This window comes from Xyrauchen texanus, chromosome 32 (assembly GCF_025860055.1).
Source record: "Xyrauchen texanus isolate HMW12.3.18 chromosome 32, RBS_HiC_50CHRs, whole genome shotgun sequence".
Lineage (NCBI taxonomy): Eukaryota > Metazoa > Chordata > Actinopteri > Cypriniformes > Catostomidae > Xyrauchen > Xyrauchen texanus.
Genome location: NC_068307.1, coordinates 40,596,110 through 40,622,685, shown reverse-complemented (window position 1 = coordinate 40,622,685; position 26,576 = coordinate 40,596,110). Strand labels below are relative to the sequence as shown.

Below are 26,576 nucleotides of genomic sequence, written 5' to 3'. Positions count from 1 at the left end.
TTGCAAAATTCTCGTAAGGGCATGGCTAACAGAGGTGAGTTCGTCATCATCAGCAGGACACTCGAGGCAGCCTGAGGTAGGTCAGTATATTGAAGACAGTCTAATAAATAAATAAAAGTTATTACCTTTTCAGTAAAAGAGCTAGTCTGAGTCCTTTTTTTTTTGGCAGAAACCATGGTTTTACTGTAGTAGTAATATTGTAGCAACCATGAAAAAACATGCATCATGGTTATGTAAAATAATATATGCAGAAGAATGCAGAAGAGAAAAAACCATCCTTTCAGTTTGGAATGTTTCAACGTCGTAAATCACTGGCCTTCACAAGAACCCCCACACCAGACTTCTATTTTGTAAGGTTACAAGTACCAACAGATTTGCACAACTTTAAAACATTTCATCTTAATCTAGCCTTGCTAGATAATGCTGAAAATCACTTTGAACTGTGGTAACGTTGTACCTGACAAATTAATGACTATAGACTGATGGACCTTTTTAAAATGTGTGTAGCGATGTGCAATCAGCTATAATTGATAAATATAATCTTTAATTCTGTATGATTTAACTCATTCTAATGAGAATAACTAAGAAAGGTAACTATAAGGTTTAACTTGATAAAATACAATGATGTTTAAAACCAATATGATTTTGTAACCAGGGATTTTCACGTTTTATTACCAACACATAAAACATCCATAAAATAATTTCATGTTTAGTACGTAAGCATTTGTTTGTGTATGAAGAAAAATCTGATGAAAATGAATATCACGTCTCCTGTACCATTCTCAAGATATAAAAGCTCACGATTAAATATGCACTATTTTTGGGTCTGAAACAAAGGACCATAACTCAACTGTCGGAAAAGACAGCCTCTCTTGCTATCTTCGTCCCTCTCTTCACTCTTCTTCGGTCTGCATGTGCTTCGTCTGGTCGCTCTGCTGACGGCCAGGTCATCCCATGTGAGATCCAAGGGAACTCGAGACTCCACGTCCTGAGAAGGAGTGAGAAGGCCTCGCTTCACAGCGAACCTCACCATTCATACAGCCAATAAATTCGGTCACAAAGAGATCAAAATATCAACGGAATGAACTTTCGACCAAGCGCCAAGAACCTTTCCGAACCTTTCAAAGAATGCAAGGAAACACCACAAAGACAAGCAAGTACATCTCTAATATTGTGCTCAAAGTGCTGGTGTATTAATCAAATAATTTGGGTAATCTGAAATCAATGTAGACTCAAAGGAGGATGAAATGGTTCTTAAGGTATTGTCAACAGAAAGTTGCAGAAAACTTTCAACTTTTCAGAAAGTTGAACATCTTCACTGTACGGATCAGTTATTTCACATTCTGTCACTTTTCACGAACCTGTCGCATGTATTTATGTATATGTATATATATATATATATATATATATATATATATATATATATATATATATATATATATATATATATATATATATATATATATATATATATATATATACATATATATATATATTAGATTAGATTTATGCTTAGAATAGTAATAAAGTTTGTCTGTGTTCAAAGACGACTTGACTGTAGTATATTTTGATAAATAATCTCATCCCTGTTTCTGAAAGATTTAGTTTCAATATATTATTTTCAATAAACCATGAGAATAATATCAGAAGAGAATTAATCATAATTCACTTATTAAAGCTAATTCCTTACAGTACAAATTGTGAGTTGATACAACTAGATGTTGTATTACGATTTCAATGGTGGAGAATCTATTAAGACAAATAACATTTACATTTACTCATTTGGCAGACACTTTTATCCGAAATGACTTACAAAAGAGGAAAACATAAGTGAATCATCTTAAGGAGACATTGGTACGAAAAGTGCCATACTACAAAGTTTTACTGACTGGTTAAATGCTCTTAGAAAAGATGTGTTTTTAGCCATTTTTTGAAGACAGAGAGTGAGTCAGCTTCACGGATGTATTTGGGAAGGTCATTCCACCAACATGGTATGATGAAACTGAAAGTCCGGGAAAGTGTTTTGGTGCCTCTCTGTGTTGGTACAACAAAGCGACGTTCCTTAGCTGAGTGTAGTTCTGCATAGATTATTTTAGGTATGCTGGAGCAGACCCAGTGACTGTTTTGTATGCCAGCATCAGAGCCTTGAATTTAATACGTGCATCAACCGGCAGCCAGTGGAGAGAGACAAAGAGTGGTGTAACATGCATTCTCTTTGGTACATCAAAGACCAAATATATATAGTATATATATTAGCATGTTGCTAGATGTTGCTAACATGTTGCTAACATGTTTTAGCAAGTAGCTAGGAATTCCTAGCATGTTTTTAGGGGTTGCAAGCAGGATCTAGCATGTTGCAAGGCATGCTTGCTAGTCCAAGACAAAAGAGCCCATCCCCATATGTCTACAATGTTCTGTTGCTGAGATATGAGTTTTGCTAAACGGTTGCTAGGGAATGACCTGGCAGTTGCCAATGGTGATAGTAAAAGTCTGCTTGCTTAACTGACTCAAGAGCCCATCCACATGTCACTTTGACGTTCTGATCTGGAGATATAATCTCACTGATTTCCCATCAATGCTATATCTATGGAAGGTTTTCACCCAATCACTTATAAAAGTCATAGCACAGGCATCACCAACAATAAGTCAGTCGATTTGACACCTCATTCATGGGTTTACAACAAAGGTGCAGGATGACTTAGGTGCTAAAGTTTTGTTCGGAAGAGAAAGAATAACTAGATAGGTAAATTTTCTGAAAAAAATAAAAGAAAAAGGGAGTGGTGCTGGCAAAACTAGTCACTACTAGTGCTGCACCATAAATCACATCGCAATCGCGATGTCAGCCTGTGCGATTATATGACGGCAAAATGCTGCGATTATATAAAATAAATAAGTGCATGTGTGGACGTGACAGCCCATTCTCTCTGAGAGCTGTTTGCCCATTTTCTACACCGCTAATAAAAAGATGACCAGTCAGTCTCAGTTTAGGGAGTGGCATGTGTGGTCATGTCAGTTTCCGGTGTTCAGCATGGAGATAGATGCCGAGCAGACCGACACTGAACTGGTGGCCAGAAAAAATAACACAGATCATAGCTTGGCAATATATCTTTATTTCATCCTTAATTCAAGTTCATATTATATGGGAGCATGCCATGTAAATAAACAGAAACTCCAAAACTGTCATCCTTGGTGCGATCAGAGTCGCTTCAACCAGTCGCGGAAGAGACACAATCTGAGCGGGAGTCGAGACCGGGAGAGATATAAAGTTCTGCCGGGTGATGCGCACTCTAACACGCTCGTCTCTCACCTCCGCTGTCTGCAGCGCAACGTGTAGCATCATTGATGAGATCATCATGATAAGATCAATCTTATGTAAAATAACACTAAAATGACAACAGAAATTTAATGTGTGTGTGTGTGTGTACTATATACACTCACCTAAAGGATTATTAGGAACACCTGTTCAATTTCTCATTAATGCAATTATCTAAGCAACCAATCACATGGCAGTTGCTTCAATGCATTTAGGGGTGTGGTCCTGGTCAAGACAATCTCCTGAACTCCAAACTGAATGTCAGAATGGGAAAGAAAGGTGATTTAAGCAATTTTGAGCGTGGCATGGTTGTTGGTGCCAGACGGGCCAGTCTGAGTATTTCACAATCTGCTCAGTTACTGGGAATTTCACGCACAACTATTTCTAGGGTTTACAAAGAATGGTGTGAAAAGGGAAAAACATCCAGTATGCGGCAGTCCTGTGGGTGAAAATGCCTTGTTGATGCTAGAGGTCAGAGGAGAATGGGCCGACTGATTCAAGCTGATAGAAGAGCAACTTTGCCTGAAATAACCACTCGTTACAACCGAGGTATGCAGCAAAGCATTTGTGAAGCCACAACACGCACAACCTTGAGGCGGATGGGCTACAACAGCAGAAGACCCCACCGGGTACCACTCATCTCCACTACAAACAGGAAAAAGAAGCTACAATTTGCAAGAGCTCATGAAAATTGAACAGTTGAAGACTGGAAAAATGTCTGATGAGTCTCGATTTCTGTTGAGACATTCAGATGGTAGAGTCAGAATTTGGCGTAAACAGAATGAGAACATGGATCCATCATGCCTTGTTACCACTGTGCAGGCTGGTGGTGGTGGTGTAATGGTGTGGGGGATGTTTTCTTGGCACACTTTAGGCCCCTTAGTGCCAATTGGGCATCGTTTAAATGCCACGGCCTACCTGAGCATTGTTTCTGACCATGTCCTTCTCTTTATGGCCACCTCTGATGGCTACTTCCAGCAGGATAATGCACCATGTCACAAAGCTAGAATCATTTCAAATTGGTTTCTTGAACATGACAATGAGTTCTGTACTAAAATGGCCCCCACAGTCACCAGATCTTAACCCAATAGAGCATCTCTGGGATGTGATGGAACAGGAGCTTCGTGCCCTGGATGTGCATCCCACAAATCTCCATCAACTGCAAGATGCTATCCTATCAATATGGGCCAACATTTCTAAAGAATGCTTTCAGCACCTTGTTGAATCAATGCCACGTAGAATTAAGGCAGTTCTGAAGGCTGAAAGGGGTCAAACACAGTATTAGTATGGTGTTCCTAATAATCCTTTAGGTGAGTGTATATATATATATATATATATATATATATATATATATATATATATATATATATATATATATATATATATATATAGGTTTTGGATAGACAAATGCTTATCAATAATACTCTTTTGTCTAAAATGTTTACAGTGTTCAGTGGCTAAAATATCAATTTGACTAAATGTTACTAAAATGTCAACAGTTTTCATTGACTAAAACTACATTAAAAAGCCCAGTAAGCCAAACAAAACAAAGCACAATTACAGATGCGAGAGTCACGCCATATGACAAGTCTTCACAGAGATATAAAGAGACATGATGCACCATTAGCAAAGTGGGATTTCAGAAAATGATCCACACACTGGACAAGAGGTAGCAGCGATAAATAGAACTTTTTAGAAAGAGGACTTGGAAATACCAGTTGGTCATTTAAAAAAAAACAACAAAAAAAAAACAACAACAGCAACAACAGTTTTAGTGGTTTGAGTGAACCACACTTTTATATTCAGTTTCCTTTTCAAAAGAGTTTATAGAAAGTTCATGTTACATCCTGATTAATTGTCCCTGTTTGTTTGGACAATCTTATTTTCATAAAAATGTGTATGTTCTTATTTATTGTTTCATTTTATTTAGGTATAATATTGAGAAAATAACTGTTAGAAATAGGTCTACATCTCAGCTCTGTCCAAGAGGGAAAATGCTGAGTTGAGACATTCCTTTCTGTATGCATTATCAAACATCTGTTTCATATTAACTTGGAGTTGTAAGGAGCCCCCTCCTTTTCTTTCTCTGTCTATACTATATGTTTGTGTACTTTATACGGTTGTCTGTGGCATGGTCCATCAGGCTCTCGTAGAGAGCAGCCTTTTCATATAGGTTTTGGGCTCTCAAGGATTCGAAGGAGTCATTCACGACTCAATAAAAGACGGAGAGAAAAGGCACTGCTATCGTTTAGAAGACTTTCATTTCTAACAATAACAAATTTGCAGTAATGCAAAGATGTTATTATTTAATTTTGTAAAAATATTATTTTAATTTGAAAACACTGCATTTATAGTTGTTGTTGTTGCTAGTTTGTATGTTTGAGTTGAGAAATACCCATTTCAGCATTATCAGTAATCTATTTGTGCATTTTCCTTGATAATCAAGCAAGTTGACTCATGATACCATTTGTTTATTATATCGCAATATGACATTTTCCCCAAATCATGCAGCCCTAGTCACCACAATGTCCCACTTACTGCCCCAAGTTGAAAGAGCCCACTCCCATGCAGGGCTTGACATTAACTTTTTGGCTCATTGGCCACTGTGGCTAGTCGTATTCCAAAGTCACAAGCCACTAAGCGTTTTTACTAGCTGTAAAGGGATTAATGATAAGGAGGAGGCGAGAACCGGCTTGAGAATATAAATAATATTTTAATACGGAACAAAAAGACAAACACACAAAGGTGTCGGACAGCAGTCCGTAAATCCCTCTCCATAGCAATGCTTCCAGTTGGCCTTTAATCCCTTTCGGAGACGTGATTAGCCTGATTAGGGGCAGGTGTGTGGAATCACGACCCGACCCCGCCCTCCGACAACCACACAAGCAAAAATCCCTTGCACCAAAGAAACTGATAATGATAACTGGAGACTGCAACTGGATGCTTTTCTTTGGACATTTTATCTGAACAAAAATTATACGAGTTCAGAAGAACGCAGGACTTATTATTTAAGTCAACTTTATATCTGAAGGCAAACATGGACAGTTAGGACAGTAGTAAGATAGAACAGGAGTAAAACTGTAAATAATTTGTTCATTTGTCCATGGAAGTCCAGATGCTAACCTGTTTAACCATTGTTAAAATTGTACTTGCCTTCATGAAAGTTTACCATTGGGTCTACCGTTATTTAACAGTGGCATTTGCAATTAAGCACCACCAGACCATGGATGGCTCCACATTATTAATATGGTTAGGCTAATGTGGTTAGGCTTAGAAATAGGCGGAAATCGCGGGGGGGTCAGGACCCCCCCATCTGAGGGTTGTCCCCCCTAAAATATCATTAATATATGTGTATTGTAAATAATATAATGATATATTCTTAAAATAATTGTTTAAGAAATAAAATAATACAAATGCAAACGGGGCAACAACAAAAAAAACCTTCAAAATTGCTCTTGAGAATTATGTTTATTGTCCCCCCAACATTTTGATGAAATTTTCGCCCCTGGGCTTAGATAGTCATTCTTAAAAAAATAAACTCTAGAATTTGAAAAGTAATAGCTTAAACACATTTAGAACCCTTTAACTATAAATTTCACACTAATAATTCCATTAAGAACAAAGAGATTTTAGATTAACTATAGCTGCAAGCAGCAATTATTGAGGCCAAGCACAGGAATGGCAAACATTTGTGAAAATAGCATTTTTGTGAATATTTTAGGCAAACTGCTTGAAAAGCAATGAACAAAATCACTTTCTTTGCATCAGCCAAGCAGTCCATGATAATAAACTATAATTATAAAAAGTTATTAGCATTTTTAGAAACATCTTCATGATTTGATTACAAAATACTGTAAGTTGATACATCTTATCGTATTTCAATTATTTTATCAAAATAAATACACTCAGATAGAGTTTCTTTTAAGTTTGTTAATATCTATAATAAGTTATTATAAAGGTATATCTATGGTTTACAGTGAAGAAACTTTTTGAACTATTGACAAAACCAGTTTTAATTTCAGTCAATATGCCTGTGTGTCATGTAACAGGTTGATGTATACACATCCTCACACATTTAACAAACTTCCAAAGCCTGAAAATGTGGCATAAAAATCAAAAACTACCATCAGACAACATATGTGTCTATACTGATAAAATGATTGGCCCACATACAGTAAATTATAATATTTGACATATTCATTAGACAAACTAAACAGCCGACTTAGATTGAAGTTACTAACTGCATTGAAAATCCCTTATTGTGATCTTGTTCACACAAGATCATCGTTAAATCATATTTGGCCTCAAATCTGTCACAGCGGTTGACATTGGAAGGTAAGATCAGCCGGTATGAGAGTTTGTGATTCATTAAAATTTCAATCTACCAACAGCAATTGTAGGTCAAATAGGTATTTGAGCAGACACAATAACAAAGAAGATGGTACTTAAAATATAACATTCAAAACTTTTTCTATGTCCAAAACATCCACATCCACATCCACAAAACATCCAAACAAGCCACTTTATAGTGGTTTAATACAGAAATACAACTGTTATTGTTTTTTAATAAATTGTACAGAAAAATCGAGCAATGCAACAATATTCAAATTTATAATGACCAAATGATTAGGACGCAAGTTTTTTTTTTTTAAAAGACGTGACAAAATTGCTTGTTCTATGTACAGGACTGAGCAATGACGAGAAAAACAGGCCAAAAGGAACTATAACACAGCGTCAGGGAGAAGAGAAAAAGAGAAGTGGTAAAAAGAAAACAAGAATTTATTTGGTTTTATTTATTTATTATGATTTATTTGTATTGAATTTTGTATCACTGATGCAATGGACAAAGTGAGAATTTAGTGTGTGATTTGTGGTGAAAGATTAGTAAATAGAACATGAATGAATAGACTGGGTGAGTGATTGAGCGAGATAAAAGTATAGCAGCATTTATTCTCCATTTCTTTTCAACATTAGAGGGTTCATACATATTTTTACCAACAATTTTCCATGATGTTTGAGGCGAATTTTCATGGCCATACATTTCCTAAAACTTCTATGTACACATGTCAAATAAGAAAAATCCATGTCAAAATTTACCACAGCATATCTCAACTAAAATGAATGACAACTGACAAGCTATGTGGTTTACTACAAAATAAACTTTTATTTAAATAGTGCTCACGGACATACCAGTATGACTGTTTAATAATATAATGTGTCAAACCCTGAGAACTCCATTGTGTAGCCTTCATAAACATAAATGACTCAGAGGGACAAGAATGTTTGAAAAAAGGAAATAAAAAAGTGTCCAGTAGCACTGACATTTACTTAATTCCGATTAAAACAGCTTTAACGCTGTGGAGGCGCATTAGGTCCCAATGCAAGATAACTAATGAAAAAATGCTTTTAGAATAAATGAGCCATGGGCCACATTAAACCTTTAGGATAAGTCCTAAATTTATTTTATGAATACATTTAGGACTTAACCATTGGTAGTTGGCCATGGTAAAAACAGCTAAACAAAAGTCTCAAAATTCAAATGAATCAAACAGAATCAATACAAATAGACATCAGTGAATGCACGCTTGTTACTTTATCCACAAATGCACATTCAGTACTTCACAAGACCATTTTGTGTTTGATATGGAACATCATCCTTTGGTTGCATGTACACAAATTGTAATACATTTACATAAAAGGGAACATCTGTGTTCACAATTGTCTCTATTTGTACAAACCCCAGCACATTCATTTAATTTTGAATTTCTCCTACACAAGTTGAAAGGCATTTGTCTCTGGATATTTTGAAAATTAAAATAGGGTCCCCTGGAAAAGAAGGTTGTGACCCTCGGGTAGGGTGCAAGACTTAAAAGAAAAATGGGTCGTCAGGATGATTTAAGGATATTGTTCAAAAAAAGTAATTCAATAATAATAATAATAAGAAGAAGAATAACTTTGAATAAGAAGCACACTGAATAACATCATTCAACTAAATGCAAACTAAATGCTCCACCTCTGTCACCTGACCCACGTACATGCAATCAAAAAACAATTTAAGCTTGCGCAGTGCTCAGAACATTATCGCATGTCGTTGACGCAGCCATTTATTTTGACCTCAATGCGTTGATGCAAAGGCTTCACTAGCGTGACATTACTAGCCAGTCTTTAATTTATTTTATGCTGAATATGAGCAGGCCAAAGTCAAAAAGTACCATTTATGATTTTTTTCACAAGAAAAAGAGGGCCTGAAATCGAGACCCTTCAAATGAAGCAAAATGTTGCCAAAGAAAAAGTGCCCCACACAATTGCAGAGCGATTAATATTGCATTCGGCACTAGACATAGTTCATACAGTTCTGTGTGAAAAGGCATCTGAAAAGCTAAAACTATTACCTCTTAGTGACAATACTGTCTCATGTAGAATTGGGAATATTGCCCAAAATTTGGAAGACCTTGGAACAGCTTATAGCAAGACTGAAGTCAGCAAAGTATTTTGCTATTCAGCTGGATGAGAGCACTGACATAGCATCAAGCGGTACGTTATTGGTTTATGTTCGGTATGTTTGTCAAGGGGAATTTGTTGAAGATCTTCTGTGCTGCCTAATATTGCCTTCCATCATGTCAGGAGCACATATTTTTTGAAGAGTTAAATGCTTTCATGAAAAAATGTGGTCTGGATTGGGCCAATTGCAAAGGCATCACCAGCGATGGGCAGCCAACATCACTGGCAAAAATAGCAGAGTTGTTAGAAGCATTAAGTATGCAGCAGGACAGAACATTGTTTGAAATCATTGTTTTATTAATCATGAAGCTTTGGCATCAAAAGGAATCCCACTTGAGCTTGAAGTGTTGATGAGAGACATTGTTAAAGTTGTGAACTACATTAAAGGTAGTGCTCTTAATAGCAGACTTTGAGCCCGTGTACTGAAATGCGAGATGGCTGTCAAAGGGCAGTGTGGTCTGCCGAGTGTATGAATTGAGTGATGAAATACATGCTTTCCTAACTAAGGAAAATTGCAGGCTCATTCAGTGATGAGAAATGGCTTTAAACCCTGTCTTTTCTTGCTGACATATTTTCTGCTCTAAATTAACTGAATCTAAAATTACAAGGAAGGGAGGACAATATTTTCAGACATTGCAAACAAATTCAGGCTTTTCAGAAATCACTTGACCTTTGGCAGCTGCGAATCAAAACCCCAAGCTACTACATGTTCCCGACAATGATGAAACATATTGAAGAAAATGGTGTGTCAAAGAAATTGGTCATTGCCCTGACGTGCCTCATTCATATAGATATTTTAGTATTCTTATTGCTTGACTTGATTGAATGCAACATTTTAAATGGTGGTTGTGTATATGGGTCACGTCAATAAAAAAAAAAAAAAGGGTAACTCTTAAAAAAAAGTTTGAAAACCATTGTTCTAGACGATTTAATGGATAAAAATGATTATATGAATAAGGAATTATTAGAAAAACATAAATGTTCTTGTTATAGTGCCACCTTGTGGCCGATTCTCACAAAACTTGGTACACAGCCTCATTTTGAAACTGTGTACAAATATCTCAAGTTTTGTAATGACCGCCGATTCAGATTTGATGTTATTAGCAGCTGAAAGTTGATCGGCTGCTGGCGGCCATGTTTGTTGATTTTTCCAAATGATATTTGAGTGATATGTTATCAGTTGAATGTTTTTCAGTTGAAGCGAACCCTATAGGCAGAATTTGACGTGACTTGGCACGCAGCCTTAGAATGTCGTTTTGTCTAGGTGTTTCACGTTTCGTTACATTTGGACTTTAAGTTTGGTAGATATAGGCCAATTTAAATGACAATGATGACACCTGCCCAGTTTGTTGGCTTATATCTTCATAATGCTTCAACGAAATAAAATTATTTTGATGTTTTTGTCAAGAGCTTCCATAGATGATATATACCAAATGTCGAGTGAATCGGACTTATGGCCTTGGAGGAAAACATTTTATAGGCAGAAATTAAATCTGAGATATACGTTTTGTAGACCTTAACTCAAGGATTCAGAGGTGAAAATTATTTTGATCCTATCCCTTACGGCCGAGTTATGACCACAAATGCATAAGTGCTTATTATAGTGCCAACTAGTGTCCGAAATTGTGTACCAAACAATAAGCTGTAAAACGCACATAAGGGAATGGTTGAATCCATATCTTTTGTAGAAAAATCATTCAACCTGCTCACATTGCACACAAAATAACCCAGACACCTATGTTCACGCACTTTGGCATTGCACCCCAATTCAATTTTTTGTGGAAATCATCACTGAATCACTATAGGTCCTTATGGGATGTCACATCCCAAAGTCTCCCTCCCTCTGTATACTAGGTAACATATCCATAATCAATTTAAACAACACAAACAGTCAATTGCTCCTAGTGGCACTACTATTCTCATGAACTGGAAATCAAGGAACACCATACATATTACATCTTGGAAAAACTTACTAATAGATTACATCTCTATGGAAAACCTGTCCACTTCCATTCAAAACAATACACTAGAATTACACCCCTCTTGGTCATCTCTCATTTCCTTTCAACAGTCATGTAACAACACTGATTCATATGAAAATAGTTAAATACATATAAAGATACAGTGCATTCGGAAAGTATTCACAGCGCTTCACTTTTTCCACATTTTATTATGTTACAGCCTTATTCCAAAATTTATTAAATTCATTATTTTCCTCAAAATTCTACAAACAATACCCCATAATGACAATGTGAAAGAAGTTTGTTTGAAATCTTTGCAAATGTATAAAAAAAATAAAAATAAAAATCACATGTACATAAGTATTCACAGCCTTTGCTCAATACATTGTTGAAGCACCTTTGGCACCAATTACAGCCTCAAGTCTTTTTGAGTATGATGCTACAAGCTTGGCACACCTATTTTTGGGGAGTTTCTCCCATTCTTCTTTGTAAGACCTTTTAACCCTCTGGGGTCTGAGGGTATTTTGACAAGTTTTGACATGCCTTGACCTTTGTGCTTTTTTCAGTTGTTCAAAAACAAATTAATGGCTAAAGTCTGATAACACTATTCAGCACAAACTGGGCTACAATAATATGTGAGCAACATGTATGTACAGGTTTGTATTTTTGAAAAAATAACGTTTATGCATGGTTTTTGAAAAAACAAAAATTTTAAGTGACTGAAATAAGGCCATATTACACATACTAAACATTTGTCCACAAGACTTTTGAGAACTGGATCTTGTAGCCTAGAGTTTTTGCTACAAAATGATGTGAAAACCATCCTGATCACCCTTTCATACAAAACAATATAGTAATTTAACTTTGTAAGACAATTTTAGTGTTGAATGGTAATATGCGAGGAGGCGTGAATAATCATGAATATTCATTGTAATTCACACATGAGAGACAAAGACCCCTCCCCTGGGCCTATCAATGAGGGATAGAGAATGAATGTGAGGAGACTTAATGATCCAAATCAAGTTTTAAGTTAAAAGAAGTCTAATCTGGCTATACATTTTCTTTACATAAAGACTTTAATTTTAGACCTACACTACCATTTAAAAGAAGTCTCTTCTGCTCACCAAGACTGGATTTATTTGATCCAAAATACAGAAACAACATTGATATTCTGAACTCTTTTTACAATTTAAAAGAACAGTTTTCTATTTAAATATATTGTAAAATGCAATTTGTGATCAAAGCTGAATTTTCAGCATCATTACTGCCGTCTTCAGTGTCACATGATCCATCAGAAATCATAATAATATGCAGATTTTCTAATATGGGCATATTTAAAGTGCATTTTACTAATTTAACCCTAACAAATATTTGCAAGCACAAGCTTTGGAAATGATAATGAGGCATTATAAACACTAGATAAAATATAATCTAAACATTCATATTATTTTTATATCATATTACATATCATATTTTTATTATACAGCATACAATTTAAATACCTGCTTTAGCTGAAGCAGCATTTAAATGTAACTAAAACTTGCTTATTAGGAGTCATATTTGAAATGTCAATACTCTGAATCCTGGCTGGCAAGTCTGGAAACAGTCCCACTAGTAAAATATGTAGCCTGTGTATCATTGCAAACGATCAGAAAAATGAATGAAACGAGTTTACAATCTCACTGTCGGAGGGTGTACCATTTGCATTGATCGTCTCAGCACATTAGCGTATGAATGGTGCACTCTGCTGGTGGGTGGGATCACATTACAGATAATTAGATAGCCAAGTAAAAACTGTACATCGCTTTGTTTCAAACAGATTGCAATGCAGGAGAATATTTGTTTTAAATTTGAATTGTTTTATTTAAATGTATAAATCTTAAGCTTTCTTTAGACATATGTTTCAAGTTTGTGTGACAAGTATTCGCGGAGTTTCAGTTAATTTTTGTGACGTGTTTCTGAAATATGCTCGTGAACACAGAGACTGCTGAAAGCTCACCCTTTTTATTTTCTTTATTTTACAAAAGCACAATTTTGTTGTTATTTTGAGTGTACACAAATAAAAGTAGACCCTTTAAAGTCTCTAATGATGTCTTACACTTATCTGTATAAGTTCTTACCGCTGTAATGACGAAAATATCCAGCAGGACGCGCCGGCGCGTCCGTCGACCCCAGAGGGTTAAGCTCAATCAGGTTGGATGGGGAGCGTCGGTGCACAGACATTTTCAGATCAAGTCTGTGCTCTGGATGGGCCATTCACAGAGTTGTCCCGTAGCCACTCCTTTGTTATCTTGGCTGTGTGCTTACGGTCATTGTCCTTTTGAAAGATGAACCTTTGCCCCAGTCTGAGGTCCAGAGCGCTCTGGAGCAGGTTTTCATCAAGGATGTCTCTTTACATTGCTGCATTCATCTTTCTCTCTATTCTGACTAGTCTCCCAGTACCTGCTGCTGAAAAACATCCCCACAGCATGATGCTCCCACCACCATGCTTAACTGTAGGGATGGTATTGACCAGGTGATGAGCAGTGCCTGGCTTTCTCCAGACATTACGCTTGCCAGTCAGGCCGAAGAGTTCAATCTTTGTTTCATCAGATCAGAGAATTTTGTTTCTCATGGACTGAGGTGTGTTTTGGCAAACTCCAGGTGGGGTGTCATGTGCCTTTTACTGAGGAGTGGCTTCCGTCTGGCCACTCTACCATAAAGGCCTGATTGATGGAGTGCTGCAGAGATGGTTGTTCTTCTGGAAGCTGCTTCTCTCTCCACAGAGAAATGCTGGAGCTCTGTCAGAGTGACCATCGGGTTCTTGGTCACCTCCCTGACTAAGGCCCTTCTTCCTCGATCGCTCAGTTTGGCCAGGTGGCTCTAGGAAGAGTCCTGGTGGTTCCAAACTTCTTCCATTTATGGATGGAGGCCACTGTGCTCATTGGGACCTTCAATGCAGCAAAGATTTTTCTGTACCCTTCCCCAGATCTTTGCCTCGATACAATCCTGTCTTGGAGGTCTGCAGACAATTCCTTGGATTTCATGGCTTGGTTTGTGCTCTGACATGCACTGTTAACTGTGGGACCTTATATAGACAGGTGTGTGCCTTTCCAAATCATGTCCAATCAACTGAATTTACCACAGGTGGACTCTAATCAAGTTGTAGAAACATCTCAAGGATGATCAGTGGAAACAGGATGCACCTGAGCTCAATTTTGAGTGTGATGGCAAAGGCTGTGAATACTTATGTACATGTGATATTTTCGTTTTTTTTTTTTTATAAATAAGCAAAGATTTCAAACAAACTTCTTTCACGTTGTCATTATGGGGTATTGTTTGTAGATTTTTAGGAAATAATTAATTTAGTCAATTTTGGATTAAGGCTGTAACATAACAAAACGTGGAAAAAGTGAAGCGCTGTGAATACTTTTCGGATGCACTGCAAGTCAATTGATAATATTTTCAATGATTGCTAGGGTGTGACTAAGTAGTTTCTATGATGATACCTGAAGTCTGATTGATCATCCAAGAAAAACAAGCAAACTGTCATTTCTGTATGACAATCTGAACAAATATATCACTTATAAATATATCACGCATGCGTTTTTGCTTATTTAAGCATGATGACAATCAGTTGCACAGATATGCCGTTTTAAATTTTTATATGAATTTCTTATTTGACGTGTACATAGATGTTTTAGGAAATGTATGGTCATGAAAATTCACCTCGAAGTCATGGAAAATTATTTGTAAAATTATTCAATTTGGTTTGGTTGCTAGGGTTCTCTAAATGGTTGCTAGGGCATGGCTAAATAGTTCCATGATGATACCTGAAGTCGGATTACTCACCCAAGTAAAACAAGCCAACTGTCATTTCTCTTGGACATTCTGATCCAAAGATATCACTCTCAGCAATTTTGAATTGAAGTCAATGGGGTTTGGTTTGTAGAGCTCTCTAAATGGTTGATAGGGCATGGCTAATTAGTTTCTATGATTAGGTCAAGGTCAAGTTTATTTATATAGCACCTTAAAAGCACCATGAGTGCTAACCAAGGTGCAGTACAACAGTCATAAAAAAACACATCCCCCCTACAATAAAACCCATTAAATGAAATACGAAAAAAAGAAAATATCAACATAATAAAATGCGTCACAAAGAGAGAAAAAATAATAATATTTAATATTAAATAATAATTGTACTAATGGTGAAAACAAGTTATGAATAAGCCTGAGAAAAAAGTATGTTTTAAGAGATGATTTAAATATAGATAGAGTAGTGGATGATCTAATAAAAAGAGGTAGGGTGTTCCAAAGCTTTGGTGCCCGAACGGAAAAGGCCCTATCACCTTTGGTTTTTAAGCGTGACTTTGGAACAGTCAATAGCGGCTGAGAGGAGGATCTTCGCATTCTCTGAGAAGAGTAGGGATGAAGAAGATCCGAAATATAAGCAGGAGAAATTCCATGCAGTGCTTTAAATACAAATACTAAAATCAACTCTGAATTGAACAGTTAACCAATGAAGTGATGCTAACACAAGCATAATATGCTCCCCCTCTTTTTTGTCCCAGTTAAAAAAACGGGCTGCGGCATTCTGTACCAGCTGTAGACGCAAGAGTGAGGACTGGTTTATTCCGGCATACAGAGCATTACAGTAGTCCAGCCTGGTTGAGATAAATGCGTGAATGACGGTCTCCAAATCATTGAAAGTAAGAAAACTTTTAATCTTGCGAAGCCCCTTTAGCTGAAAAAAACTGGCTCTGATTACAGAATTTATTTATCAAATTTTAGTTCAGGATCAAAAATAACCCCCAGGTTTCTAACATGGTCGCAGGTATTTTCTTGAAAGGGACCCAGGGAAGGGCTACACCAAGTCTGATTGCTCACTCAAATAAAACAAGCCTGCAAGACTGCAACATGAAGTCTGATTGCTCACTCAAATAAAACAAGCCAACTGTCATTTTTCTAGGACATTCTAATCCAAAGATATCACTCTCAGCCATTTTTAATGGAAGTCAATAGGGCTGGTTGGCTAGGGTGCTCTAAATGGTTGATAGGGCGTGGCTAAGTAGTTTCCATGATGATACCTGAAGTCTGATTGCTCACCCAAGTAAAACAAGCCAACTGTCATTTATCTAGGACAGTGGTTCCCAAACTTTTTATAGTGGAGAACCCCTTCAAACTTTCAACTTCCTTTTGCGTTCCTCCTTTCTAACGTATAGACAAAATTCACACAAGGTCATTTGAAAATATGTCTGTTTAACACAATTATCTTTGTAAAACAACTCCCTTATATTAAACATGTTATTTTTTTTTTTACATGTTTTGTGCATTTAATATTAATCATACACATACTAAATAAATGACTTATCGATTGAGATGGGAATGCTAGATATGATATAAGTGCATAAATTGAATTCTCCCCCTCATTGCGTCACAGTATGCAAGAATGGCTTTCGGTTCGGTGCCTGGAATTGCGCATCGTTGCAGATACGGCATTGATGGCTGACTTCGAGCAATGCGGGTAAGTATCTGTGCAATTGCGCAGTCAGCTCAAGGTGCTTTTTTATGTCACATTTGACACTGTTAGCAAGGTTGAGCTCATTTGCTGAAAAAAACATCATGCAACAATGTAAAAACAGGTCTCTAGCATGCTAGCAAATGTGACTGGAAATAACTGTGTGTGAATATGGAAAATGATTTGGTGCTGCTGAATGTCTGACACCTGTCATCAAAGCTTTTGAACTTATACCATCAGTATCAAAACTCCCTATGCATCTAACCTTAAATGCATATTACGTTTAGTTTATTACGTAAACTAAAATCTTGGACGACTGTCATGTGTGAGTCTGGAAAAACAGTGAAGTATTTTACTTGCAATCACTAAGCTACGTCACCTAGCACTTGGCTGGGCTGACGAAAAATTATACTTGTGTGAGGCATAATAAATGTATTTTTTTTAACTGCAAAAGATTTCTGACACTACTATTTTGGTGTTTCTACACTAGAGGGCACACAAAATCATTTTTGCCAATGAATGAATTGGGTTTGAATGTTATTTTAGACTGATGAAATCGAAAGAACGGTAAATCTCAGAATGTTATTCGCGTACCCCCATTGTCACCTCACGTACCCCCAGGAGTACGCGTACCCCAGTTTGGGATACACTGATCTAGGACATCCTATTCCATAAATATAACTCTCAGCCTTTTTGAATGGAAGTCAATGGGGTTTGGTTACTAGAGCGTGGCTAAGTACTTTCCATGATGATCATTAAGGGATGTAAACATGAGATGGGTGGAATCTGTTGGTACGGTCTCGGTGAGTCTGCTGGTTTGTTTTTTGTTTGTCATCACATTCTCTGTTGAGTTCATGTGTCGCTGACTCGCATAATTGCCATGGAAGCCGTGATTGTTAAATATTGATTCAATGTACACTCACCTAAAGGATTGGAGTTTGGAGTTCAGGAGATTGTCTTGACCAGGACCACACCCCTAAATGCATTGAAGCAACTGCCATGTGATTGGTTGATTAGATAATTGCATTAATGAGAAATTGAACAGGTGTTCCTAATAATCCTTTAGGTGAGTGTATATATGTTGTGTTTTTTCTTATTTGTCTATAAATCAATACAAAAATGTAATTGGAAATAAAAATAAGAAAAAAAAAAAGAGAACACTAACAAACACAATACGCGCCTTCGGCGCTTGGCCCCTAATAATAAAAATAACACTAACAGAAACAATAGGTGCCTAATGCACCTTCAATGCTTGGCCCCTAATTAAACTCAGTCACAAATAATGGGGTCATGAAATGGATAATCAAATCTACATTAATCTTTTTTTTTTTTCATTTATGGAAGTCCTACATTTTTTGATCAGAAAATAATTACAGAATAATATTAATAAATTAAGTCTTATTTATATTCGCCTTAATTGATTTAATATGCATCTATACCAGAAACCAGATAGTGTTACTGCATTAACCTTTTTGCACACGAGTTTCCCCTGTACTGACGGACACCCCCAGTTCTTTAATGCACGCTGTACAGTAGTTAAAAAAGAAAAGAAAAATCTTACATTACCTTTTAAGGTAGATGCACTGGAGGACAGAGAGTAGCACAGCGGGTGCACTGGACATAATATTATATATTATCAAACATACACCCATCAGCCACAACAGTAAAACCCCCTGCCTAATATTGTTTAAGTCCCCCTCATGCCACCAAAACATTCTGAGATGCTATTCTTCTCACCACAATTGTACAGAGTTACCATAGATTTGTTTGTAACATAAAAATAAATATATTGTGATGTTGAAAAAACTATTTGAGCAACTGGTTCATTATGAATGCCACTTCAGTACATCTTTTCTGGTAAACAGCAGAATGAATGCAGATCAAACCAGTTTGATGGTGTCTGAGCCCTGCCTAGTGTAGTGTAATCACACTGGTTTGATCATACGTGTGAAAGGGTTAAAAACATTTAATTTTGTATGATGTGTATTTTGAAAACCTTGTTATCAATGTTGTCTCACACAGTCTCTTTACTTCGTCAGTGCTGTTTAATGTCAGGACAGTCAGTCAGTTTGAGAGGTTCGACTTCTCTCAGTAGAATTCAAATTTGTCACATTAGTTTTGTGGTCTATGCTGGCCGCTGCGATATCGAAGCCCGAATGAATCACTGTGCTGAGCTCTGACTATCTCTGGACCACACTAATGTGTGCTGAGGCAGTTCGAGCTAAAGCGCACTTTATTCGCCCTGCGAAGATGCGCGTCAGGTGCATATTTACTGCTTATATAAGGTCCCGAACGCGATGCGGCCACCCACCAAAGTGGCTAGTAAAGGTGACTGAGTCAAGTTGGCGACAAATTTGATATGAACTCTCGATTTTCATAAGAGTTGTTAGCATGATTTAACATGCTGTTAGGCATTGCTAGCATGTTGCTAGGCATTGCTAGTCTGTTTTAGCATGTAGCTAGGGGTTGCTAGCATCTTGTTAGCATGTTGCTAGGAATTACTAACATGTAGCAAGGTGTCGCTAGCATGTTGCTAGCATATTTATTATGTAACTAGGGTTAGCGCATGAAAATTTTTGACATTTTAAAGGCCTCATCTGTATAAGATTCTGTTTGTTTCCCAACAGCAGTGCATTAACAATTCAGGGCTGCAGAACGGTGTTATATCTAGTGGTGGACAAAAAATAAAAATAAAAAAAGTAAAAAAATAATAATTGTATTCTTCCGATATCCTGACAGCAGGGTGGCCAAAATAATGCCAATACATCACTTTGACAGTACAAGCCTTATAAATAAAATTACCATATTATTTGAGAATATTAGTCACCTTTTTGCATCATCTGAAAAGTCCTGCAATTTATAGTCTGAAGCGACTTATATACATAATGTTTACGTAACTGATGTTGGCAGGTTAAACACGGATATCAAAACACACACAAACATGAAAACATTAGTAAAAGTAATATTTTAAAGTTCCCTATTAAGAGTATTTTGCCTTTAAAAGTACTTTATTCAACTAGATAAAATAAATAATCTGTCCCATCATAACATTATTGTAGTAAATAGGGTCGTCACTGTACCAAAATGTCAGTAGTTGGTACCGATACCAGTGAAATTTCATGGATCTCTATACCAATTTCGATACCACAGAAACAATGTGCTAATATGATGATTATGTGCTATTGAACAATAAATAAATTAATAGATATGCATGTTTCTAACACTGAAATCTGTTTTATTTTTTCCCCAAATCCTTTTTCCTTTTTTTCCAGAATTCCATTTCCTAAAGTTTAATTTCATTATCAAAATGGTGTCCAATCAAACATGTTTCCTTAATCATTTAACAAGTAAAAATAGAATAGAAAATAAAAATAGAATAATTATGAGCAGTCTGCTTCACACATTATTTTAATTAAAACTCGTGCAGCTCATACAGACTAAGATTGCAACATTTTGCGGTTTAATAATCACACCAGGACATATCACGATTTTAATTTGATTAGTTGTGCATTTCAGTGTAAAAGGAGTAACAGAGCACATGCTCAAATAAGCTTGAGCATTTGAAAGCAGTCATGTGTCATTAAGACACATGGTACCAAAAGGGTACCAAATTAAGTCGGTGCTTGGTACTACAGGTTCTGTAGAATCACTGGTATCATTACATCTTTTTTAATTTAATACTGACTTGGTACCAAAGTACCAGTACTTTTTTAAATCATTAGTAGTAAAACTCGTAGTAACAGTAAAAAGTTTTCAAAAAGTTTGTGTGTTCTACACTGATGGTTTGTTTTGCTAAAGGTGATTGGAATGAGTGTGTGGCAGCGCGGAGGGCGGGGCCGGGTAGTGATTCCGCACACCCGGCCCCTATTGGGCTAATCAAGCCTCAGAGAGGGATAAAGGCTGACTGGAAGCTGCAGTGCGACATAAATCTCTCTATGTCCGACACCTGTGTATTTGTCTTTTTGTTTAGTTCTTCATTAAACTATTATTTATATTGTCAAGCCGGTTCTCGCCGCCTCCTTTCCATTAACCCTTTTACACTGGTGCCGAAATCCGGGGAGGAGGAGGGATGCGCTGTAGTTGATTCCTTGCCACTACCATCCACCCGAATTGAGCAGCCTTGGATATCTGCCGGAGGATGGAAGCGGAGGAAAGGCCACCGACCGTGAGGGGAGGAGGGGCTACCAACCAACCACCTGGACTGCTGCCAGGGGTGGGGGAGACCCCTACCGTCCACCAAAAACGTGGCGGGGCGTTGATCCGTCCGGGTAGGTGCGGCTGTCGTCCATTAGAGGGTGGAGGAGTGGCCGAGGCCAAGCTACAGCGTATTGGATAACTGGCGAGTAAGTGTTTTGTTTTCCTCTCTCTCTCTCCTCTCTCTTTTCCACTGCCGCTCCGTGTTGGCCTTTCCCTCTCTTTTTAAAATGTTTTGTTAATTTGGCACGATCGCAGTTACGGCGTGTAGGTGCTACTTTTTTTTTGGTTCTACATGTACAGGCTCCCTGGCTTGAGAGAACAAGGGAGGAATGGTCCCCGGCCCCTAATCAGGCTAATCAAACCACATAAAGGGATAAAGGCTGACTGGAAGCTGCGGTGCGACAGAGAGAGAGAGATTTACGGACAGCTGACCGACACCTGTGTGTTTTTTGTTTAGTTCTTCATTAAACTATTATTTATATTGTCAAGCCGGTTCTCACCTCTTCCTTTTCATTAACCCCTTTACAGAGTGTTATCCGATTTATGAACAATGGTCCCAAACATATATGCCAGTGTTTTCCCTATATGCATTTTGCAGCGGCGCTGTTGTAATTTCACATGGTTAATTTAATATACTTTGACGCAACATAATGCCAGTCCCAGTCAGCTGTGCACTTTCTATACTGAAAAAGGGACCCCACCACACACACATCACCGCATAACAACACATGTCAATCTCGCATCATTTAAAGTGGCCCCAGGGCTTGACTGGGATGACAAATCAGCCCTGGATTTCACATGGCAAATGGCCCAAAAATTGAGCAGGGTGGGTTTGGGTTCGCTGTCCTTTTCTGCATATCACGGCGCCATATTGTGGTCCGTTCTGCATAATGCGGCGGATAATTCAGCACGTTTCGTGGATGCACCACCGGCCCGCTCAGTTCTCCCGCTGGTCAGTCCGCCCATGATCGCCCCCAAAGTGCATCGGCCTACTGGGAAAATGCGCGGTATGCCAGATTTCGGAAACGTAGGATGGCAGGGGATCACAACGTTTCACTGAACAATCAGTTAGCGCTTTCCTTTTGAATATTAATGAGACTTCCCCGTCATCTGTATGTTTGAAGCGCATTTTGCATGCTTCAACAGTGGAATGAAACAGCACTACATGGGTCAATTAAAACATGGCTTAATCATAAATAAAGCAGCATGAGGGCAAAGCAGGTGTGGTAATTCACAGACTGGTCTCAACTGAACAGACTATTTTAAATGTGCTTGTGGAGCAGTAAGATGTGCTGTGGGATTTGCAAAACCCGTTTGAATATGGTACAGAATTGTCTGTTGTAAAACTCATATGTCTCGGTGATGAAACTAGTTTAAAACAAACAGCCCCTCACATTCTAAATGGCACTGACAAAGAAAACAGGAGAAAAACATAAATCAGAAAGCTTTTCAATTCTCCGATCACAACGCTTACAAAACTTTAACATGGATTCACCGCAGTAACATTAACTGTACTGTATTACCTATGGCAGTTGTGGCAGAAAAGATTTCTAGATGTATTTAGACTGCTGCTATTTCATTACAAAAATGCCATAGTTCTTTATATAGAAACCATAGTTACCAACCATGTTAGTGAGGAGCCATGCATGGTTTTACCTATGGTTACCATGAACTATTACAAATTTAATTGTAAAACTATGGAAGAACTATGGTGCATTTTCATAATTATGGACCAAGCTATCAGTTTTCCATGTAAAATCTGTGCTCTTGTAATGCTCTCTGACTGCAGAAAAATGTAAGTTGTTTTGTTTGGCTTTAGAAATTCCAAGAGATGACTGTAATTTCATCGGTAGGAGCCTGATGAAAGGAATCTGTAAAGAAGACCCAACTTATTCACAATGTCAGAAAATTTTAATTTAAAGAAAATTAGGTTTCCACATATGTTACTATTGTAAATATCATAATTTTCAACTGCATCCCAACCTCAAAATCAATGCTGTACTATCAAATGTGCATTTCAATACACATAACATGTAGTATTATTTGCATGGGTGCAACTAAAGCAGGTGCTGATGCCACATTTTCAAAGGGACTTTTGAGGGCACAAATAAACCCTGATGTGGCCCAGGCTGAAATTGAGTTTGACACCCGTTTTAATCTATTCTCTGACCAACACGCATTAATATGGGTCCAGCGTTGCAGGATGTGTGCACAACAGCACCACTGCTGAATAAAATAAAATCCTAGGGGAAACACTGTATGTGATGTGCATAGTTAGGATTATTTACATCAATATTTAATGGAAGCACAAGTATTTTACATACCTTTACAAGAGCAGAGTGCAGATAGATGTTATGAGGCATTATAACTGCTCCAACTATCCCAACAGCCTGCCCTAATTGCGCAGGCCCACAGCCGCTACAGTATGGCACAAACATGCCCTTCAAAACTTCGCTCTGGTCTGGACCTACGCGCACATACTAGAAATAACCAAAGGAAAAACAAGTGAAATATTAACCACAAACAAAACACATTCACCTGTGAATACCAGCACAGGACTTTGCGTCGGCCAGCATAATCTTTACACATGATCCATCCATAAAGTGTATGAAAAGTAATTGTATGATTAAATTATGATTGGTATCACCAAATTATGACTGAGTTTCATCTTTCCATTTCCTTTGTGTTTAGATGCAGTCTGTTGTAGCCTTGTGTTGTAGACAAGTAAAGGGCATTGCTTCATAAATCTACATAATAAAAATAAATATAGAGTCAGGTCCATAAATATTGGGACATCGACACAATTCTAATCTTTTTGGCTCTATACACCAGCACAATGGATTTGAAATGAAACGAAGACTTTCTGCTTTAATTTGAGGGTATTTACATCCAAATCAGGTGAACGGTGTAGGAATTACAACAGTTTGTATATGTGCCTCCCACTTTTTAAGGGACCAAAAGTAATGGGACAGATTAACAATCATAAATCAAACTTTCACTTTTTAATACTTGGTTGCAAATCCTTTGCAGTCAATTACAGCCTGAAGTCTGGAACGCATAGACATCACCAGACGCTGGGTTTCATCCCTGGTGATGCTCTGCCAGGCCTCTACTGCAACTGTCTTCAGTTCCTGCTTGTTCTTGTTCATTTTCCCTTCAGTTTTGTCTTCAAGTGAAAGCATGGTCAATCGGATTCAGGTCAGGTGATTGACTTGGCCATTGCATAACATTCCACTTCTTTCCCTTAAAAAACTCTTTGGTTGCTTTCGCAGTATGCTTCAGGTCATTGTCCATCTGTACTGTGAAGCGCCGTCCAATGAGTTCTGAAGCATTTGGCTGAATATGAGCAGATAAATATTGCCCGAAACACTTCAGAATTCATCCTGCTGCTTTTGTCAGCAGTCACATCATCAATAAATACAAGAGAACCAGTTCCATTGGCAGCCATACATGCCCACGCCATGACACTACCACCACCATGCTTCACTGATGAGGTGGTATGCTTTGGATCATGAGCAGTTCCTTTCCTTCTCCATACTCTTCTCTTCCCATCACTCTGGTACAAGTTGATCTTTGTCTCATCTGTCCATAGGATGTTGTTCCAGAACTGTGAAGGCTTTCTTAGATGTTGTTTGGCAAACTCTAATCTGGCCTTCCTGTTTTTGAGGCTCACCAATGGTTTACATCTTGTGGTGAACCCTCTGTATTCACTCTGGTGAAGTCTTCTCTTGATTGTTGACTTTGACACACATACACCTACCTCCTGGAGAGTGTTCTTGATCTGGCCAACTGTCGTGAAGGGTGTTTTCTTTACAAGGGAAAGAATTCTGCGGTCATCCAACACAGTTGTTTTCCGTGGTCTTCCGGGTCTTTTGGTGTTGCTGAGCTCACCGGTGCGTTCTTTTTTTTTTAACAATGTTCCAAACAGTTGATTTGGCCACACCTAATGTTTTTGCTATCTCTCTGATGGGTTTGTTTTGATTTTCCAGCCTAATGATGGCTTGCTTCACTGATAGTGACAGCTCTTTGGATCTCATATTGAGAGTTGACAGCAACAGATTCCAAATGCAAATAGCACAATTGAAATGAACTCTGGACCTTTTATCTGCTCCTTGTACATGGGATAATGAGGGAATAACACACACCTGGCCATGGAACAGCTGAGCAGCCAATTGTCCCATTACTTTTGGTCCCTTAAAAAGTGGGAGGCACATATACAAACGGTTGTAATTCCTACACCGTTCACCTGATTTGGATGTAAATACCCTCAAATTAAAGCTGAAATTCTGCAGTTAAAGCACAACTTGTTCGTTTCATTTCAAATCCATTGTGGTGGTGTATAGAGCCAAAAAGATTAGAATTGTGTCAATGTCCCAATATTTATGGACCTGACTGTACATAGGCCATTTATTAATTTTCTTGTAAATGAATGTGTTAACTACGTTAATTAAATTAATTGTGATTAATCGTAGGGTTACAGCAATATATCATGCCAATATTTAATGAAATACAAAAATGCAACACCACATACATACAGTGGAAATAAAAATCACAAAATACAATTTAGAATCCATTTCTCTCAATTTTGACCAACAGGGGCATATTCAATTTAGGCCTAATGCAGGTGTCTGCAACATTTCTTTATATGAAGTGCTACCTTTTATTTTATTTATCTTGTTACTCAATGTGTACGAGTCTTTCGAGTTCTAAAACATTCTTTACTATCCAAAGTAATCTATAATTCGACATCTTTATGGTTTACAGTACAACCTGCTTTTGATGCAAACATCAAAAGTTATAACAAATAAAGTTTATATTTATAATTTCATACATATCATTTTTGTAAATAACATTTTACTTTAGACAGAGAACATGAAGAGGCTGGATTTTACAAGTCTTGAGAACATATTTTAATATTTGAAGTAATTTAATTTAGTGTCTATATGCCTTCAAAGGCTGTTTTTAAAGAGGTTACACATTCACTGCTTTGTATCTTCTTGCAATGAGTAGGTTTTCTAGAATTTTTTTAAGTTGGGATGTGCCAGTTTTCACTTACTTGCTCTTGAGGCAATGAGAAATTACAACAGAAGTAAAACTAAAATACCTT

General features: G+C 37.4%; 1 protein-coding gene across 1 annotated transcript in view; it reads right to left on the bottom strand.

Moving 5' to 3' along the window:
* The window catches only part of slc11a2 (solute carrier family 11 member 2), a 227,013-nt gene that overhangs the window by 27,405 nt on the left and 173,032 nt on the right, over positions 1-26,576 (bottom strand). Inside the window, exon 9 of the mRNA XM_052101452.1 lies at positions 23,794-23,949. Within this exon, the coding sequence (XP_051957412.1) occupies positions 23,794-23,949 (156 nt within the window). The remainder of the gene's footprint in view (positions 1-23,793; positions 23,950-26,576) is intronic.